A 20249-nucleotide genomic window follows, 5' to 3' on the forward strand; every position below is an offset into this window, starting at 1 on the left:
TCGTCTGCAGCATTTCTCTGCTGGGCAGTTCACAGCCACTCTGCCCCAAGGCTGGAGTGTTGCATGGTGCTGTTGTGACCCAAGTGCAGGACCTGGCATTTGGCCTTGTTGAGTCTCATCCAGCCTGTCCAGGTCTCTCTGTGGAGCTTTCCCACCCTCCAGCACATCAACACTTCCTCCCAGCCTACTGTCATCTGCAGAATTATTGGGTGTCCTTGAGGGCTTCCAGCTCAGTGATAAAGATATTAAAGAGAACTGACCTCAGTACTGAGCCTTGGGGAACACCACAGCAGTTCCCTGCTTCTGCTTCATCCACTCTGACTTAGGATCACTTGCTGGAGCTGCAAGTTCATCTGTGTTCATCCCACTTTGCACAGACCTTCCCTGTTCTCCTTCCCTCTTTATGGAATACTATTTGCAGCTGATCTTACAGTTCCTCTTGGAAGAGAGGTGCAGCAGTTGCTGGGTTTGGACCAGTTTCCATGTGTGGGTGGTGCTGGGCTGGGAGGTTGCCATGGATTGAGCAGTTGGCTTTACTCAAAGCAGTGCTACCCCAGCTGGGCTTCTGCTGTAGCTTTCCTTCTGCTCACAGGCCAGACCAGGCCACCTCAGTGATGCCTTCAGGCCTAGTAAGCTCCTTAGAAAATAAATTTGCAGCCTAGGCAGTGGGAGAACAGCTGTGCTCTCAGTTCTGGCTGAGTACTCTTGGACATGAGTGCAGGACAGTGCCATGGATGTGGCTGGGATATCTCAACTCATCCTCTCACTTCTGGTCAGTTCTCCTGGATGTGAGTGCAGGACAGTGCCATGGATGTGGCTGGGATGTCTCAACTCATCCTCTCACTTCTGGTCAGTTCTCCTGGACGTGAGTGCAGGACAGTGCCATGGATGTGGCTGGGATGTCTCAACTCATCCTCTCACTTCTGGTCAGTTCTCCTGGGCATGAGTGCAGGACAGTGCCATGGATGTGGTTGGGATGTCTCAACTCATCCTCTCACTTCTGGTCAGTTCTCCTGGACGTGAGTGCAGGACAGTGCCATGGATGTGGTTGGGATGTCTCAACTCATCCTCTCACTTCTGGTCAGTTCTCCTGGGCATGAGTGCAGGACAGTGCCATGGATGTGGCTGGGATGTCTCAACTCATCCTCTCACTTCTGGTCAGTTCTCCTGGACATGAGTGCAGGACAGTGCCTTGGATGTCACTGGGATGCCTCAACTCATGCTTGTTGCATCTTGCAGCTGAAGCAAGGTCAGGCTGGCTGCAGGCTGGCACTGAGACCTTTGTGGGTGTTGGAGAAAAGGAGCTGTGGGAACCATCACTTAAAGCCTTCCTGTCAGGTCTTTGCAGCCTCCTGTGAGAGGAGAGATGCTGCTTTCAGGATCCTTGCCAAACTCCACAAGGAAAATTGTATTTATTTCCTCTCTGAATGTCTTGTGGCCCTTGAGCTGACTAATAGCTCTCACTTCCTGACCTGAACTTCGATGCTGTTGATGGCTGTTAGGGGTTGGCATCATTTCACTTAAGGCTCTTCATTACTGGACATACTTTGGGAGTGCAAATTGCTCTCTTGGCTTTTAGCCCCTAACACTTAGCACAACACAGGCCTGCAGGGACTGTTCCAGAGCCTGGTTCAGCCACAAAATGCTGGTCAAACACTGCCAGAGCTGCTCCTGCTTACCACAGTGTTGCTCTTAGCTGGGTCATGAGGTGCATCTGGAGCTGACTGATGGTCTGAGTGCCACAGACCCTGCCCTGCTGATGGACCATGCACACCTTCAGCCCACCATGGTGACAGCAAATTGGAGGATTTTGTCTTCTCCCTCTAGGTTATGCCAGTCTGGGGGTGGGCATGGCAATATTCAGCTAGTTGGAGGCCACTGGTTGTAATCCTTTGTCGTAGAGAAAGCAGCTGCAAGGCTGGCAGTGAAATATGCCACATGCCAGCCTGCATCTCATCTAACTGGTGAGAATGGCAAAGCAATTGCAGTTGGGGGCAGGAGATGCCCAGCATGTCACCAGTTTAAGCTCAGCTCCCAGGCAAGCTGGGTTTATAGAGTTACAGAATCAGAGAGCTGTTTAGGCTGGAGAAAACCTTTAGGATCATTGAGTGCAAGGTTACCCCAACACTGCCCAGGTCCCTGCTAAACCATGGCCCTCAGCACCTCATCTCCATGGCTTTGAAACCCCTCCAGGGATGGGGTCTCCACCACTGCCCTGGGCAGCCTGTTCCAGGGCTTGACAACTCTTTTGAAGAAGAAATTCTTCCTCATGTCCAACTCTGCCTCCCCTGGCACAGCTTGAGGCCATTTCCTCTCATCCTGCCAACTGCTGCTTGTGAGAAGAGACCAACCCCCACCTAGCTCTAGCCTTCTTTCAGGGGGTTGTAGAGAGTGAGAAGGTCTCCCCTGAGCCTCCTCTCCTCCATCCTGAACACCCCCAGCTCCCTCAGCTGCTCCTCCCCAGCCCTGTTCTCCAGACCCTTCCCCAGCTTTGTTGCCCTTCTCTGGACCAGCTCCAGCCTCTCAATGTCCTTCTTGAAGTGAGGGCCCCCAGACTCAACCCAGTACTCAAGGTGCAGCCTCAAGCAGTGCCCAGAAGAGGAGGACAGTCTCCTCTCTGGTGCTGCTGGCCACACTACTGCTGATAAAGCAATTCCAGGTGCTGCCCAGGACCCTAACTGGGTGGCACACACAGAGCTACTGCTGGGCTGAGGAGGGGAACAGCCTCTTCTCCTTGGTGGCAAGTGACAGGACTGGAGGAAATGGCTACAAGCTGTGCCAGGGGAGGTTCAGGCTGGATGTTAGGAAATAATTCTTCACTGAAAGGGTTCCCAAACATTGCAGTGGTCTGCCCAGGGCAGTGCTGGAGTCACCATCCCTGGAGGTGTTCCAGCAGCCTGTGGAGCTGGTGCTTAGGGACATGGTTTAGTGCTGACCCTTCAGTGCTGGGTTGAGGGTAGGGCTGGATGAGCTTGGAGGTCTCTTCCAACCAGAGATGTTCTGTGGGTCTGTGAAATTAAGCCTGTTCCTTCTGCTCCCCCTACTCACCTCCTCCTCTGCCTCCCTGAGCAGCTCAGATGGATTGCTGAGTAGGGCTGAAAGGCAGGTCTGGAAAAGGGAGGTTGGGAAGAGCTGTTAATTATGGGATGGGCTGCTGCTTTATAGATAGTGCCCCTGGTTAAGAAGAATAGTTCTGCTGGAAATGGATAAGATTCTTGGGAGGGTTTGTGCTTTATCTGTCACACGTAGAGTGCTGGCCAAGTTTATCTCTGCACAGCTCTCCTCCTGCTGCAGTTGTTCAGTACTGAGCCCCCTTCAAGGTGGGGCTGGTTTTACAGTTTTTAGAATATTGAGGGTTGGTTGGTTGTTTTTTTTTTTCCCTCATTAATGTTATGTTTTTCCCCAAGAGGGATTTCCCCCATCCCCCATTGGAAAAGATTAAAAAAAAAAAAAAAAAACAAACCCAAGGATTATCTTTATAGACTTCTTCAGAATTCAAAGCAGTTCCTCAAGCACACAATTTTCAGGGCCATCTTTGTTTGAAGAAGCCACATCTAAATTGTGCAGTTTTAATGAGCTTTCAATTTTCTACACTCACATGAATTTATTACCTGAGTGAAAACCCAAGGCAAAGCTGAGACTTTCCCTCTAGAAGAAGAGGAGCTCTTGCACAGAGGCAGTTTAGATTTACTTCTTGGTTTCAGCAGGAGGCTTCTGTCCCCGAGCTGTGTGGTTTTAGTGAGCAGTGTGGTGGTTGTGTCCCCAAGCTGTGGTTTTAGTGAGCAGTGTGGTGGTTGTGTCCCCAAGGTGTGGTTTTAGTGAGCAGTGTGGTGGTTGTGTCCCCAGGCTGTGGTTTTAGTGAGCAGTGTGGTGGTTGTGTCCCCAGGCTGTGGTTTTAGTGAGCAGTGTGGTGGTTGTGTCCCCAAGCTGTGGTTTTAGTGAGCAGTGTGGTGGTTGTGTCCCCAGGCTGTGTGGTTTTAGTGAGCAGTGTGGTGGTTGTGTCCCCAGGCTGTGGTTTTAGTGAGCAGTGTGGTGGTTGTGTCCCCAGGCTGTGGTTTTAGTGAGCAGTGTGGTGGTTGTGTCCCCAAGCTGTGGTTTTAGTGAGCAGTGTGGTGGTTGTGTCCCCAGACTGTGTGGTTTTAGTGAGCAGTGTGGTGGTTGTGTCCCCAGGCTGTGGTTTTAGTGAGCAGTGTGGTGGTTGTGTCCCCAAGCTGTGGTTTTAGTGAGCAGTGTGGTGGTTGTGTCCCCACGGTGTGGTTTTAGTGAGCAGTGTGGTGGTTGTGTCCCCAAGGTGTGGTTTTAGTGAGCAGTGTGGTGGTTGTGTCCCCAAGGTGTGGTTTTAGTGAGCAGTGTGGTGGTTGTGTCCCCAGGCTGTGGTTTTAGTGAGCAGTGTGGTGGTTGTGTCCCCAGGCTGTGTGGTTTTAGTGAGCAGTGTGGTGGTTGTGTCCCCAGGCTGTGGTTTTAGTGAGCAGTGTGGTGGTTGTGTCCCCAAGCTGTGGTTTTAGTGAGCAGTGTGGTGGTTGTGTCCCCAAGCTGTGGTTTTAGTGAGCAGTGTGGTGGTTGTGTCCCCAAGCTGTGGTTTTAGTGAGCAGTGTGGTGGTTGTGTCCCCAGGCTGTGTGGTTTTAGTGAGCAGTGTGGTGGTTGTGTCCCCAGGCTGTGGTTTTAGTGAGCAGTGTGGTGGTTGTGTCCCCAGGCTGTGGTTTTAGTGAGCAGTGTGGTGGTTGTGTCCCCAAGCTGTGGTTTTAGTGAGCAGTGTGGTGGTTGTGTCCCCAAGCTGTGGTTTTAGTGAGCAGTGTGGTGGTTGTGTCCCCAGCTGTGGTTTTAGTGAGCAGTGTGGTGGTTGTGTCCCCAGGCTGTGGTTTTAGTGAGCAGTGTGGTGGTTGTGTCCCCAAGCTGTGGTTTTAGTGAGCAGTGTGGTGGTTGTGTCCCCAGGCTGTGTGGTTTTAGTGAGCAGTGTGGTGGTTGTGTCCCCAGGCTGTGGTTTTAGTGAGCAGTGTGGTGGTTGTGTCCCCAGGCTGTGGTTTTAGTGAGCAGTGTGGTGGTTGTGTCCCCAAGCTGTGGTTTTAGTGAGCAGTGTGGTGGTTGTGTCCCCAAGCTGTGGTTTTAGTGAGCAGTGTGGTGGTTGTGTCCCCAGGCTGTGGTTTTAGTGAGCAGTGTGGTGGTTGTGTCCCCAAGGTGTGGTTTTAGTGAGCAGTGTGGTGGGTGTGTCCTCAGACTGTGGTTTTAGTGAGCAGTGTGGTGGTTGTGTCCCCAGGCTGTGGTTTTAGTGAGCAGTGTGGTGGTTGTGTCCCCAAGCTGTGTGGTTTTAGTGAGCAGTGTGGTGGTTGTGTCCCCAGGCTGTGGTTTTAGTGAGCAGTGTGGTGGTTGTGTCCCCAGGCTGTGGTTTTAGTGAGCAGTGTGGTGGTTGTGTCCCCAAGGTGTGGTTTTAGTGAGCAGTGTGGTGGTTGTGTCCCCAGGCTGTGGTTTTAGTGAGCAGTGTGGTGGTTGTGTCCCCAGGCTGTGGTTTTAGTGAGCAGTGTGGTGGTTGTGTCCCCAGGCTGTGGTTTTAGTGAGCAGTGTGGTGGTTGTGTCCCCAGGCTGTGGTTTTAGTGAGCAGTGTGGTGGTTGTGTCCCCAGACTGTGGTTTTAGTGAGCAGTGTGGTGGTTGTGTCCCCAGGCTGTGGTTTTAGTGAGCAGTGTGGTGGTTGTGTCCCCAGGCTGTGGTTTTAGTGAGCAGTGTGGTGGTTGTGTCCCCAGCTGTGGTTTTAGTGAGCAGTGTGGTGGTTGTGTCCCCAGGCTGTGGTTTTAGTGAGCAGTGTGGTGGTTGTGTCCCCACGGTGTGGTTTTAGTGAGCAGTGTGGTGGTTGTGTCCCCAAGGTGTGGTTTTAGTGAGCAGTGTGGTGGTTGTGTCCCCAGGCTGTGTGGTTTTAGTGAGCAGTGTGGTGGTTGTGTCCCCAAGGTGTGGTTTTAGTGAGCAGTGTGGTGGTTGTGTCCCCAGGCTGTGGTTTTAGTGAGCAGTGTGGTGGTTGTGTCCCCAAGCTGTGTGGTTTTAGTGAGCAGTGTGGTGGTTGTGTCCCCAAGCTGTGGTTTTAGTGAGCAGTGTGGTGGTTGTGTCCCCAGGCTGTGGTTTTAGTGAGCAGTGTGGTGGTTGTGTCCCCAGCTGTGGTTTTAGTGAGCAGTGTGGTGGTTGTGTCCCCAGCTGTGGTTTTAGTGAGCAGTGTGGTGGTTGTGTCCCCAGGCTGTGTGGTTTTAGTGAGCAGTGTGGTGGTTGTGTCCCAGCTGTGGTTTTAGTGAGCAGTGTGGTGGTTGTGTCCCCAGGCTGTGGTTTTAGTGAGCAGTGTGGTGGTTGTGTCCCCAAGGCTGTGGTTTTAGTGAGCAGTGTGGTGGTTGTGTCCCCAGGCTGTGTGGTTTTAGTGAGCAGTGTGGTGGTTGTGTCCCCAGGCTGTGGTTTTAGTGAGCAGTGTGGTGGTTGTGTCCCCAGGCTGTGGTTTTAGTGAGCAGTGTGGTGGTTGTGTCCCCAGGCTGTGGTTTTAGTGAGCAGTGTGGTGGTTGTGTCCCCAGCTGTGGTTTTAGTGAGCAGTGTGGTGGTTGTGTCCCCAGGCTGTGGTTTTAGTGAGCAGTGTGGTGGTTGTGTCCCCAGGCTGTGTGGTTTTAGTGAGCAGTGTGGTGGTTGTGTCCCCAGCTGTGGTTTTAGTGAGCAGTGTGGTGGTTGTGTCCCCAGCTGTGGTTTTAGTGAGCAGTGTGGTGGTTGTGTCCCCAGGCTGTGGTTTTAGTGAGCAGTGTGGTGGTTGTGTCCCCAGGCTGTGTGGTTTTAGTGAGCAGTGTGGTGGTTGTGTCCCCAGGCTGTGGTTTTAGTGAGCAGTGTGGTGGTTGTGTCCCCAAGCTGTGGTTTTAGTGAGCAGTGTGGTGGTTGTGTCCCCAGGCTGTGGTTTTAGTGAGCAGTGTGGTGGTTGTGTCCCCAGGCTGTGGTTTTAGTGAGCAGTGTGGTGGTTGTGTCCCCAGGCTGTGGTTTTAGTGAGCAGTGTGGTGGTTGTGTCCCCAAGGTGTGGTTTTAGTGAGCAGTGTGGTGGTTGTGTCCCCAGGCTGTGGTTTTAGTGAGCAGTGTGGTGGTTGTGTCCCCAGGCTGTGGTTTTAGTGAGCAGTGTGGTGGTTGTGTCCCCAGGCTGTGGTTTTAGTGAGCAGTGTGGTGGTTGTGTCCCCAAGGTGTGGTTTTAGTGAGCAGTGTGGTGGTTGTGTCCCCAGGCTGTGGTTTTAGTGAGCAGTGTGGTGGTTGTGTCCCCAGCTGTGGTTTTAGTGAGCAGTGTGGTGGTTGTGTCCCAGCTGTGGTTTTAGTGAGCAGTGTGGTGGTTGTGTCCCCAGGCTGTGGTTTTAGTGAGCAGTGTGGTGGTTGTGTCCCCAGGCTGTGGTTTTAGTGAGCAGTGTGGTGGTTGTGTCCCCAGGCTGTGGTTTTAGTGAGCAGTGTGGTGGTTGTGTCCCCAGGCTGTGGTTTTAGTGAGCAGTGTGGTGGTTGTGTCCCCAGGCTGTGGTTTTAGTGAGCAGTGTGGTGGTTGTGTCCCCAAGCTGTGGTTTTAGTGAGCAGTGTGGTGGTTGTGTCCCCAGGCTGTGGTTTTAGTGAGCAGTGTGGTGGTTGTGTCCCCAGGCTGTGTGGTTTTAGTGAGCAGTGTGGTGGTTGTGTCCCCAGCTGTGGTTTTAGTGAGCAGTGTGGTGGTTGTGTCCCCAGGCTGTGGTTTTAGTGAGCAGTGTGGTGGTTGTGTCCCCAGGCTGTGGTTTTAGTGAGCAGTGTGGTGGTTGTGTCCCCAGGCTGTGGTTTTAGTGAGCAGTGTGGTGGTTGTGTCCCCAGGTGTGGTTTTAGTGAGCAGTGTGGTGGTTGTGTCCCCAGGCTGTGGTTTTAGTGAGCAGTGTGGTGGTTGTGTCCCCAGGCTGTGGTTTTAGTGAGCAGTGTGGTGGTTGTGTCCCCAGGCTGTGGTTTTAGTGAGCAGTGTGGTGGTTGTGTCCCCAGGCTGTGGTTTTAGTGAGCAGTGTGGTGGTTGTGTCCCCAGCTGTGGTTTTAGTGAGCAGTGTGGTGGTTGTGTCCCCAGGCTGTGGTTTTAGTGAGCAGTGTGGTGGTTGTGTCCCCAGACTGTGGTTTTAGTGAGCAGTGTGGTGGTTGTGTCCCCAGGCTGTGGTTTTAGTGAGCAGTGTGGTGGTTGTGTCCCCAGGCTGTGTGGTTTTAGTGAGCAGTGTGGTGGTTGTGTCCCCAAGGTGTGGTTTTAGTGAGCAGTGTGGTGGTTGTGTCCCCAGGCTGTGGTTTTAGTGAGCAGTGGTGTGTCCCAGGTGTGGTGTGTGGTTGTGTCCCCAGGCTGTGGTTTTAGTGAGCAGTGTGGTGGTTGTGTCCCCAGCTGTGGTTTTAGTGAGCAGTGTGGTGGTTGTGTCCCCAGCTGTGGTTTTAGTGAGCAGTGTGGTGGTTGTGTCCCCAGGCTGTGGTTTTAGTGAGCAGTGTGGTGGTTGTGTCCCCAAGCTGTGGTTTTAGTGAGCAGTGTGGTGGTTGTGTCCCCAGGCTGTGGTTTTAGTGAGCAGTGTGGTGGTTGTGTCCCCAGGCTGTGGTTTTAGTGAGCAGTGTGGTGGTTGTGTCCCCAGGCTGTGGTTTTAGTGAGCAGTGTGGTGGTTGTGTCCCCAAGGTGTGGTTTTAGTGAGCAGTGTGGTGGTTGTGTCCCCAGGCTGTGGTTTTAGTGAGCAGTGTGGTGGTTGTGTCCCCAGGCTGTGGTTTTAGTGAGCAGTGTGGTGGTTGTGTCCCCAAGCTGTGTGGTTTTAGTGAGCAGTGTGGTGGTTGTGTCCCCAGGCTGTGGTTTTAGTGAGCAGTGTGGTGGTTGTGTCCCCAGGCTGTGTGGTTTTAGTGAGCAGTGTGGTGGTTGTGTCCCCAAGCTGTGGTTTTAGTGAGCAGTGTGGTGGTTGTGTCCCCAGGCTGTGGTTTTAGTGAGCAGTGTGGTGGTTGTGTCCCCAGGCTGTGTGGTTTTAGTGAGCAGTGTGGTGGTTGTGTCCCCAGCTGTGGTTTTAGTGAGCAGTGTGGTGGTTGTGTCCCCAGCTGTGGTTTTAGTGAGCAGTGTGGTGGTTGTGTCCCCAGGCTGTGGTTTTAGTGAGCAGTGTGGTGGTTGTGTCCCCAAGCTGTGGTTTTAGTGAGCAGTGTGGTGGTTGTGTCCCCAGGCTGTGTGGTTTTAGTGAGCACTGTGGTGGTTGTGTTCCCAAGGTGTGGTTTTAGTGAGCAGTGTGGTGGTTGTGTCCCCAGGCTGTGTGGTTTTAGTGAGCAGTGTGGTGGTTGTGTCCCCAAGCTGTGGTTTTAGTGAGCAGTGTGGTGGTTGTGTCCTCAGACTGTGGTTTTAGTGAGCAGTGTGGTGGTTGTGTCCCCAAGCTGTGGTTTTAGTGAGCAGTGTGGTGGTTGTGTTCCCAAGGTGTGGTTTTAGTGAGCAGTGTGGTGGTTGTGTCCCCAGGCTGTGTGGTTTTAGTGAGCAGTGTGGTGGTTGTGTCCCCAGGCTGTGGTTTTAGTGAGCAGTGTGGTGGTTGTGTCCCCAAGGTGTGGTTTTAGTGAGCAGTGTGGTGGTTGTGTCCCCAGGCTGTGTGGTTTTAGTGAGCAGTGTGGTGGTTGTGTCCCCAGGCTGTGGTTTTAGTGAGCAGTGTGGTGGTTGTGTCCCCAGGCTGTGTGGTTTTAGTGAGCAGTGTGGTGGTTGTGTCCCCAGGCTGTGTGGTTTTAGTGAGCAGTGTGGTGGTTGTGTCCCCAGGCTGTGTGGTTTTAGTGAGCAGTGTGGTGGTTGTGTCCCCAAGCTGTGTGGTTTTAGTGAGCAGTGTGGTGGTTGTGTCCCCAGCCTGTGGTTTTAGTGAGCAGTGTGGTGGTTGTGTCCCCAGGCTGTGGTTTTAGTGAGCAGTGTGGTGGTTGTGTCCCCAGGCTGTGTGGTTTTAGTGAGCAGTGTGGTGGTTGTGTCCCCAGGCTGTGGTTTTAGTGAGCAGTGTGGTGGTTGTGTCCCCAAGGTGTGGTTTTAGTGAGCAGTGTGGTGGTTGTGTCCCCAGGCTGTGTGGTTTTAGTGAGCAGTGTGGTGGTTGTGTCCCCAGGCTGTGGTTTTAGTGAGCAGTGTGGTGGTTGTGTCCCCAGGCTGTGGTTTTAGTGAGCAGTGTGGTGGTTGTGTCCCCAAGCTGTGTGGTTTTAGTGAGCAGTGTGGTGGTTGTGTCCCCAGCTGTGGTTTTAGTGAGCAGTGTGGTGGTTGTGTCCCCAGGCTGTGGTTTTAGTGAGCAGTGTGGTGGTTGTGTCCCCAGGTGTGTGGTTTTAGTGAGCAGTGTGGTGGTTGTGTCCCCAGCTGTGTGGTTTTAGTGAGCAGTGTGGTGGTTGTGTCCCCAAGCTGTGTGGTTTTAGTGAGCAGTGTGGTGGTTGTGTCCCCAGGCTGTGGTTTTAGTGAGCAGTGTGGTGGTTGTGTCCCCAGGCTGTGGTTTTAGTGAGCAGTGTGGTGGTTGTGTCCCCAGGCTGTGTGGTTTTAGTGAGCAGTGTGGTGGTTGTGTCCCCAGGCTGTGGTTTTAGTGAGCAGTGTGGTGGTTGTGTCCCCAGGCTGTGTGGTTTTAGTGAGCAGTGTGGTGGTTGTGTCCCCAAGCTGTGGTTTTAGTGAGCAGTGTGGTGGTTGTGTCCCCAGGCTGTGGTTTTAGAGAGCAGTGTGGTGGTTGTGTCCCCAAGCTGTGGTTTTAGTGAGCAGTGTGGTGGTTGTGTCCCCAGGCTGTGGTTTTAGTGAGCAGTGTGGTGGTTGGGTCCCCAGGTGTGGTTTTAGTGAGCAGTGTGGTGGTTGTGTCCCCAGGCTGTGTGGTTTTAGTGAGCAGTGTGGTGGTTGTGTCCCCAGGCTGTGTGGTTTTAGTGAGCAGTGTGGTGGTTGTGTCCCCAGGCTGTGTGGTTTTAGTGAGCAGTGTGGTGGTTGTGTTCCCAAGGTGTGGTTTTAGTGAGCAGTGTGGTGGTTGTGTCCCCAGGCTGTGGTTTTAGTGAGCAGTGTGGTGGTTGTGTCCCCAGGCTGTGGTTTTAGTGAGCAGTGTGGTGGTTGTGTCCCCAGGCTGTGGTTTTACCTGTGCTGGATTCTATGGTCCTGCTCTGGCAGGGGGCTTGGACTCAACGATCCTTGGAGATCCCTTCCAACCCCTAACATCCAGTGATCCTGTAATGCTTCTACCTGGGATGGTCAATAGATGGAAAGAGGGAGAGAATGACGTTCAGCAATCATTGGAGAGGCATAAAATGTCTTCAGAGATGATGGTCCTGGTGAACTGGACCATATGATTACAGGTCAGGGATTGGAACAGGCTGCCCAGGGAGGTGATGGAGTCCCCATCCCTGGAGCTATTCAAGAAACCTGTGGCCATGACACCTGGGGCCATGGTTTAGTGGCCACGCTGGTATTGGATTGAAGGTTGGACTTGACTTTAGAGGTCTTTTCCAAACAAAAGAAATCCTGAGTATTCCAGGTCCTGCTGGGGGAGCTTTGCAGCACAGAGACAATGGTGGTGGCAGCTCACAGTCAGCCACTCAAGTGCTTTGTGTGCTTGGGGTTATTTATTTGTTCATCAACTGCTGATGAAATTTCATCAGCCTCATTGTGCTGGGCTTAAATCTCAGCCCTGCCAGCCTGGGAGGGAGGGAGGGAGGGCAAGCTGCAGGGGAGACCTCACTGCCCTCTGCAGCTACCTAAAAACCAGGCTGTAGTGAGGTGGGGGTTGGTCTCCTCTCCCTAGGTGACAGAATGAGAAGAAATTATACAATGGTCTGGGTTGGAAGGGACCTCCAAAGGTGATCTAGTCCAACCCCCAAATAGCCTGAAATGGAGGATTAGGTTGGACATGAGGACCACTTCTGTCCTGCAAGAGTAATCAGGGATTGGCACAGGCTGCCCAGGGAGGTGGTGGAGTCCCCATCCCTGGAGGTGTTCAAGAAACCTGTAGCCATGGCACTTGGGGACATGGTTTGATGTCCATGGTGGTGCTGGGTTGATGGTTGGACTGGATGATCTTAGAGGCCTTTTCCAGCCCAAACAACTCTATGATCCTGTGATTCTCTGAATGCTGCACAGGACAGGCAGTGCTCATCAGAAAGGCATCTGGTGAGTGGGCACATCCTCAGCTGGAAGCAAGATGCTACAACAACCATGTGGGAGCTGGATTCCCCCTCCCTGCCCCTTACATCCTGCTGGTTTGGAGGAGATTTTGTCCTTCTCCACCACTGACTGCCACACACAGTGGCTCAGGAGCAGGTTGATGCTGCTCCTCTGCCTGCCCCACGTTGCAGACATGGTGAGAAGGCAGAGCTGTGCTTCATCTCCATTGCACCCTATGGACAAGGGGCAATGGATATAAACTACAACACAGGAGGGTCCACCTCAGCATGAGGAGGAACTTCTTCACTGTGAGGATCACAGAGCACTGGAACAGGCTCCCCAGGGAGGTTGTGGAGTCTCCTTCTCTGGAGACTTTCCAGCCCCATCTGGATGTGTTCCTGTGTGACCTGTGCTGGATTCTATGGTCCTGCTCTGGCAGGGGGGTTGGACTGGATGATTTTCAGAGGTGCCTTCCAACCCCTAACATCCTGTGATCTGCTGGGAGCTGCTTCTGCTCTGTGCAGCAAAATGGGCAGCAGCAGTTCCCCCCTCCCCCCCCAAATCACTGTGCCCAAATTAATGAGCAGCCAGGGCCTTGTGCAAGCTGCAGCCAGCCTTTAGGTGCTCTCAGGGTCCTGTTGAGTGCTTTTCTGATGGATGATTGTGGCTTTTGGTGGTGCTTTTTTTTCTTCCCCTTGGAACAGAAAAAGCAGCTCGCTCTTGTCTCTGAAAAATTAATGGCTGCATCATCCAGAGCCCTCCTCCAGCTCTGAGATGGCTGAATCCTGCCATGTGTGGAGCTCAGAGGAGCAGGGGCTGCCCCTGCCTGGCTGTCAGCAGCACAGCATTAAAAGGTTGTGGTGGGTTAAAATTCTCCCCCCCACCCCCCAGCATTAAGTTGAGCCAGACCAGCTGAGTTGGAAGCAAATGAAAGCTGCATTTACAAGCAAAGCTACAATCTACAGTGAAATGCAAGGAACCTGTACCAAATATACAATATTGGCAATATTTATAGGTATTTGCAATTAATAAACAGCACAAGGACCTCCCTGGCCAGAGAGCAGGGGAAGCTCATAGCTTCTCCTTCCCTGCTACCTCTTCCCTCCTTGTACACAAAGAAAGGGATGAGTAAAAGAGCAGAGAGATGTTAGACTTAGCCAAGGTCAAGCAGAAGCCAGCAGAAGCACAAAGTTGGTGTCTCCCAGCCTGAGGAAGCAAGAAGAGAGAGAAACTGTTTTGGTACAACTACTTTAAGTCCCTTATTTCTCCAATGGGATTGTTTAGAGCAATTACTCTTTTCCTTTGCACACCCAGTAGTGACTAATTTGCATTCTACTACTTTCTGTTCAAGATCTGTGAGAAAAATGTTAAAGGCATAGCCTAAAAGTACCCCCAGGGTTTGCTTGCAAAGCTCAGAAGCTAGTGAGGTGGTCAACACTCCAGTGGAACAGCCCTGGCACTGGCAGGGCAGTGAGGCTGCAGTCAGCCCCAGCCCCAGCAGCAGCCTTTGCTGAATCATTGGGTGCTGCCTCTGTGCCAGGCTGGGAGAGAAGCTAAATGCTCTATTCAGAGGTCTTTGGCTGGGTCAGATGCTGTCCATGGAGCCAGGAGATGAGGCTGTGTCGGGGTATGTGAGCTCACTGCTTGTCAACTTAGGAGTCCTCTCTGGATGGTGTCCCAGGAAAGCCTTGTCCGGAGGCAAGGAAGGACTAAGTCATAGAGTCACAGAATCCTGGCACAGGTTGCCCAGGGAGGTGGTGGAAGCCTCATCCCTGGAGGTTTTTGCAGCCAGGCTGGCTGTGGCTGTGAGCAACCTGCTGTGGTGTGAGGTGTCCCTGCCCATGGCAGGGGGGTTGGAACTGGCTGAGCCTTGAGGTCCCTTCCAACCCTGACAATTCTCTGATTCTATGAAAAGACCTTTAAGACCATTGAGTCCAACCATGAACCCAGCACTGCCAGGGCACCACTAACCCATGGCCCTCAGCACCACACCTGCACATCTTTTCAAGCCTTCCAGAGGTGGGGAAGGTATTTTTCCAGTGAGATCTTTCCAGGGAAGGAGGCTGGGGGAGACACTAATTGCTCTTCTCCAAGAATCAGGTGGGAGGAAGAGAGAGGAGGAGGCAGAGTAAGAAAACACAGTGTAAGCCTCTTTTTTTAAACCCAGCACAGCAGATCTGTCAGTGCTGTGCCTCTGGCTCTGTGGCTGGGAAGCAAAGATGGCAAAATCTGGAGATGTTTAGTGAACTGGGCTGGGCTGGGTGGACTCTTAGGCACCCCCAGTTGTGAGTGGGATGGGAACTGCTTCTCCTGTTCAGCTTTTCTTACCAGCAGACAAGGGAAACTGCAGTAGCCAATGCTCTGTGTGTGTCTTTGGGGCAGAGAGGTCTCTCCTCTGGCCGTGTGGAGGCACAGGAGCAGCACTTGCTGTGGTATTTAACGCTCAATTTCATGCCCAAGTTGCTTTTGTGGCCTCTTCACTAGGCTAACATTCTATTTTAGTGTTCCAGTGCTAAGTAGACCTGTAAATAATATCAGTCAGTGGCCAGATGAGACCAATCAATATGATCCTTTGAGCTCTGGAAGGAGGAGGGCAGCCAGATGTCCAAATAATTAAGGCCCCTCTATTTTGGGGGCAAAAATGAGGTACTTAATTATTTCCTATTTTAAACTTCCTTTTTTTTTTTTTTTTTTTTTTTTTTTTTTTTTTTTTTTTTTTTTTCTTTTATGGCTGATTTCCTTCCAGGACAGGTTCTCATATTTCCTTGGTACAGTTTTCTCAAGTGGCTTTGTTAGCTGCCTAAGGTAGGAGTGAAACTGCACAGTCATCTTGCTAAGGCTTTAAAAAAAAAAAGCTGGGTGAGAGCTCTGGTTCCTAGCACTTGGAGTTTTTCTCTTGGGTAGTTCCATACATCCAGTGAATTTATTGCCAGTAAACATAAACCACAGGGGTTTGCTTCCCTGCTGCTGGTAACCTGAGCTTCATTGCTGGGTTTGTTCACTGCTGTGTGATTAGGCTAATAGGTGGTCGTTAATCACTGCCAATAGCCCTCCTTGTAGCAGCAGCTATTAGGAAGGCAGCTAAAAGCAATGCCTCTCCGATGGGAGAAAAAAGCAGCTCCTGCTTCACAGAAGTGGAGGATGTCTGCTGGCAGCTTCGTTTCCTTTTGCAGATAAATGCAAATTAATGAACCCATTCTGTGCTGTAGCATTTTCCTCCTTCCACTCCAGCATCCAGCCCCAGCCCCGTGCTGGATTTCTGAGCGCTGCCAGAAGGATTCAGGGTTAAGCAGCCCTTGGGCTGTCCTCTCAGACCCACAGCCAGGCAAGACCCTCTTAGAGAAGAGTCCCTGCTCCAAATCCATCCCTGGAGAGTCCTGTGTGCCAGTTTCGGGTTGGTTTGAAGGTGGTCAGTATATGGTGGTAGCTGTGTGTCCCTGCTGGGTGTATCCACAGGGATGGGAGACATCCCTTGGTGGCAGGATCACCCCTTGCCAGCAGACACCTCTGCTGAGGGACTGAGGAAGCTGGCAAATGCTGAGCTTGGAGCATGCAGCAGAAGCACATCTGCATTAAATATGCTGCTCTTAGGAGACAAAAGGGTGGCCAAGCAGTGTCCAGGATGGTCACTTTGCTCAGGACATCATAAATACCTGTGGAATTTTGATGTTGGAAGTGAGCAGAGGTTGCCTCCATACTTATTGTGATGGAGGCAGTGACTGGCACATGCTTTGGCTTGGGCACTTTCCCTTGGTTCACATGGAACATTTGCTCCTTTATATATTTTTATGCTCCTTTTCTGTATTTTTTTATATATAGGTTTATATCTCTCATGTTTTCCTTTGGCCTCATACCCAGAGGTGAATTTTCCTGTCCTCCAGGTGTGGATTGCTGTGACCCCCTGTGCTTGGAGCTTGGTGCAGCTCTGTTGAAGACTGGTGTCTGGCTGGGCCAGCCCTATTAGATCCCAGTTTGGCATTTTAGTAATCCCAGTTTGCCATTTTATTAATCCCTTCCTTAGCACTCCCTTCCTGCTGTCCTCCCCCACTTTGGCTGGGGCAAACCATGTTCCTGGTGGATCTGGAGGCACTAGGGTTAGATGTGGTGTGAAATCCTATAGGTACCTTGAGCTGTGACCTTCTCTGAGGACAATGCTGAGATTTCAGGGCTCATCAGGCACAGGGAACAAATCAGACACCTACTTGTAGTGACTGAAAAGATGGTTGGCTGTTGCTGGCTGATGGCTTGAAGTAGGACATCATCTTAGGGCTCTTTTCCAACCAAAACAATTCCACGATCCCATGACTTAATGCTCCTGGAAAGTGGTGACAGAGCAGAACTGCCTGGTGGAGCCACAGGTGGGAGCACAGCAGCTGCAGGGCTGCAGGTGAGGGCTGTTGTGTCAGGTTTTGCTCAGGGCTGTCTGTTCTGCCTCTCCTCCTCAGGTATCTTGGCTGAGAGACGGTGGAGCAGCGTCAGGACCTCACCATGATGGAGGATCACGCAGCGACCCAGGAGAAGCACATCCCATCAGGTGAGAGGGTGTGGAGGACCTGCCCTGTTCACTGCTGGGAGAAGAATGACCCAAGTGTGGATGGAGAGCAGGGCCAGCGTGTGAGGGCTCCTTGGAGGAGAGGATCTGTGTGTCTGGAAGGCTACTGTGGCTCAGCTGGCTGCAGCCAGCCAACAGGAGGTAGCCTGCAAGACACTCTGAGGTTCACAGCTGCAGGAGAAGGCAACCTCTAGTACCCAGAACAGTGAGGGTCTTCTTGCTGCAGTTTGGCAAGTGTGTGTTTGTGTCTTCACTCCCTGGTTTGCTATAAGAATTCAGCACTGCTTTTGTTTGGAGACACAGCTCACAGGTGCTGCTTGCTGCCTGCTTTTCTCACCTGCACAGGGAAATGGGAGGGAACTGGGCAGAGAGCTCTGGGAGTGGAGGCCATGCCCCATATTTCAGACCTGCATTTCTCAAGAAGTCTTTTCCTTTCTCATTCCACTTGGAAACCCACCTAACCCCAGCAAACCTGGGGGGACTCACTCCTGGCTATGCTCCATCTAAACATCATCTTAATTTTCTTTTCTTGAGGTGCTTTGGACACAGCTTAGCTCAGATAAATGGCTTGTCTCTGTCCTGGAGAGAATCCACAGCATCCATTCATCCCAGGCTCTGCAGTGCATTTCAGTCTGGTAGCTCCTCTCAGCTTGTATCCTCAGCTTCACACATCACAAACTCCCAAGGATTTTACTTATGTTGCTTTGGATCTTCTTTTCCAAGTCATTGCCTCCAGTTCTCATAATTTTGTTTGCCCACAATCCTTGCAGAGAGGAGACTTGTGCCTCTTGCCCTGCTCTTCCAAGAGATGACTTTGGCAGCCCAGCTTTCATTGTGTGCTGCCCTGAGCCCTTCTCAAAGCCCCTGCTGCTTTGCAGTGATTCGACCTAACTCATCAGGGAAGCTTTCAGCAGCCTGCTCCAGGAGGGAGGCTAAAGGCTCCAGAAGTGGCAAGAGAGGACAGCAGTGGCTCAGAAGCTGCACATCTTTTCTGCTGACGTTGTGCTAAGCATCTCCCCCCCTGCTTGTGCCATGCTTTTGCTGTTCCCAGCTTGCCCAGTCCCCTGGGTTTTCCTTTTGCTGGTGGCTTTCTGCTCGTTCCCCTGGTGCTTTTGGTTGGCATTTCCACGCTTTGCTTTGCTTATTAGCTCCAGGTGCTTTCTGCTCTCCAAGCTGCTGTGGATCTGGGCAATCAGAGTTGGTGACTCACAGGGCCTTGTTCTAAGCATTTGACTGTTTTCCAGGCTATCCCCTTCAGATACCAGTCGATGACGGATCGGATGAGCCTGTTTCTGAAACATCTGACGCTAAGAGCACCCCAACTACGGAAGGTGGGAGCTCTTTGACTTACTGCTTGCAAACCATGATGGATGGGGGCGTGGTAAACCTTGCCCCACCCTGCTGGGGTTCCTCAGGAAGAGTGTCTGCACTCCTGGACTCTTCACTCTTCCCAAGTGACGCTTCCCGCTCTGTGCAACGAGACAATGAGCTTTGAGAGGTGGACAGGGAGTTGGAAGGCAAGAGAAAGTGAAGTGTTTGTTATAGTTCAGGAAGCTGCTTGTGCTTGGTTTCCTTTTTAGGCAGGTCCCACGAGCTCAGCACAGCCAGGAGCAATCCCCAAGTTGTCTGCTCCCAGGGCCAGAGGTTTGCAGCGTTGTGCTCCTCCAAGATCCTCACAGCACATCCTGGTCACTGGGTTCCCTTGCAGAGATAGCAGCACCACCTTGTAGCTCTTATGTTTTTTTTTTTTTAGCCCCCTCTGTATTTGCCTGGTCATTAGCACAGCAAGATTCCTGCTGGAATGATGAGATGGGCAGAGTCTATGCATAGACCACAGTTTGTCCTGATGGAAAGGCCATGCTGGCAGGACTCAGGGCATGTCTGTGATGCTCCACAGCATTATCTGAAGGCCATGTTTGGAGAAAGAATCTTAATTCCAAAGTGGTCTGGAGGCTTTGGTTCTCTGTTTTAATTAGCTGCACTTTTTGTGCTCCTCTGGCTGCTTGAATTCCAAGTATCTCTCTCTTGGAGACTTCAGGTAAAGGTTTGCAAAATGCCTCTAAAAGAAATGTGGACAGAGCTGCTGAGCAGTTCCAGCCCTGTCCTGCAGAGCTGTGGGCTGAGATTGTCTGTGCAGTGGCTCTGTGCCTGTGTATGAGGCTCAGGAAATCAGTATTTAAAACCTGCCTGGTGCAGAAAGGGATCTTGTCCCCCTTCCCAGTTGGACTGGGACTGTCATGCCAAGCAGGAGTCCCTCTGGTAGCTGGAGCCAGCTGCCTGTCTCAGTGCTCCCCAGAGCGATGCAGCCACGGTGCTCAGATGGTTCATGGAGGGATCTGCTGGGAGCTGCTCTGTCCTGCTCCAGGCCAGTGATGTCCCCATGCAGATGGCAGCACCATGCACTCAGCTCAGGGGCTGCCTTCAGCTGAGTGTTTCCAGAGTGGTTTTTCCAGCTGTGTGAGGAGTGTGCTGGAGCTGTGTGCTTGGTGTGGCAGAGGGGACAGCTCCTGGTGTCCCTGCAGTGCTGGCTTTGTCCTGTCCTGCTCAGGTGTCTCCCTCCGCAGGCACTGGCTCAGGGGAGGGTGCCAGATGCTTTTTTGAGCAAAACCTTCTTCAGGCACATCCTGGCCCCCTGCAGGGTTTTGCCACTCGTGGGCTGTGTGAAAGCTGCGTTGTTTTTCAGATGCCACAGCACCTTTAGTGGAGGAAGGAGACCACGAGGATCAGGGTGGTGTGGAACAGCACGGGGAGATCCCAGAAGGAACCACAGGTGAGGGAGACCAAGGTGCAGCTTCATCTCTTGATGCAGCCAGAGAAGAGAGCTGGACTGGTTAGTGCTTAAAACCTACACTGCAGAACCTCTTGCAGGTGCTCTGCTCCTGACACCTGCTTCTTGCTTCTCTGTGGCCTGCAGAAATAATTCGTAGATGCCTAGAATGGGTTGGCTTGGAAGGGACCTTTGAAGATCACCCAGTTCCAACCCTCCTGCCATGGGCAGAGTCACCTCCCACTAGCCCAGGTTCCTCAAGGTCTCATCCTTGAACATCTCCAGGGAGGAGACATCCCCAGCTTCCCTGGGCAACCTGTTCCAGTGTCTCACCAGCCTCACTGTAGAGAATTTCCTTCTAATCTCCAGTCTAAGTCTCCTCCTCAAGCTTCAGTCCATTCCCTCTCGTCCTATCACTACAAGCCCTCATAGAAAGTCCCTTCCAGGCTTTCTTGTAGGTCCTTTTCAGCTAATTCCCATCTTGCAGCTGTCCTCTTGCCTTCCCCATGCTGGGGGAAACTCGCAGCCTTTGCTTCTCTCTTTCTCAGCTGACAATCTTTCTGTCTTTCTGGTGTCTCTGTGGTGGCTTTGCCTCCCACCTGCAGGCTAAGTGCTTACCTCCCATCATCTGCCCTCTGCCAGCAGCTCTGCTGTGCTGCTGAGGTGAGGTGGTCACCACAGGACCCAGGTGGTTCTCTTGGAAGCCCCAGGTGAAACCAGGCCACTGCAGCACATCTGTGCCTGCTGGAGCTTTGTAAGGATAATGCAGAGGAAGTGAAGTGGCTAATTCAGCCTGAATGCTCTGTGGGGCATCATTCTACCTGGGCCTGGTTTGCCAGGGAGGGCTGAGGGTCTTTCAGG

At 52.2% G+C, this 20249-nt stretch overlaps 1 protein-coding gene across 1 annotated transcript in view; it reads left to right on the forward strand.

The window, feature by feature from the left end:
• The first annotated feature begins 16134 nt into the window (after positions 1-16134).
• Positions 16135-20249, forward strand: part of MAPT (microtubule associated protein tau) — a 32432-nt gene continuing 28317 nt past the window's right edge. The window contains exons 1-4 of the mRNA XM_054396412.1: positions 16135-16173; positions 16531-16603; positions 17866-17952; positions 19305-19391. Of these exons, the coding sequence (XP_054252387.1) occupies positions 16135-16173; positions 16531-16603; positions 17866-17952; positions 19305-19391 (286 nt within the window). The remainder of the gene's footprint in view (positions 16174-16530; positions 16604-17865; positions 17953-19304; positions 19392-20249) is intronic.

Source organism: Indicator indicator, chromosome 37 (assembly GCF_027791375.1).
Source record: "Indicator indicator isolate 239-I01 chromosome 37, UM_Iind_1.1, whole genome shotgun sequence".
Taxonomy (NCBI): domain Eukaryota; kingdom Metazoa; phylum Chordata; class Aves; order Piciformes; family Indicatoridae; genus Indicator; species Indicator indicator.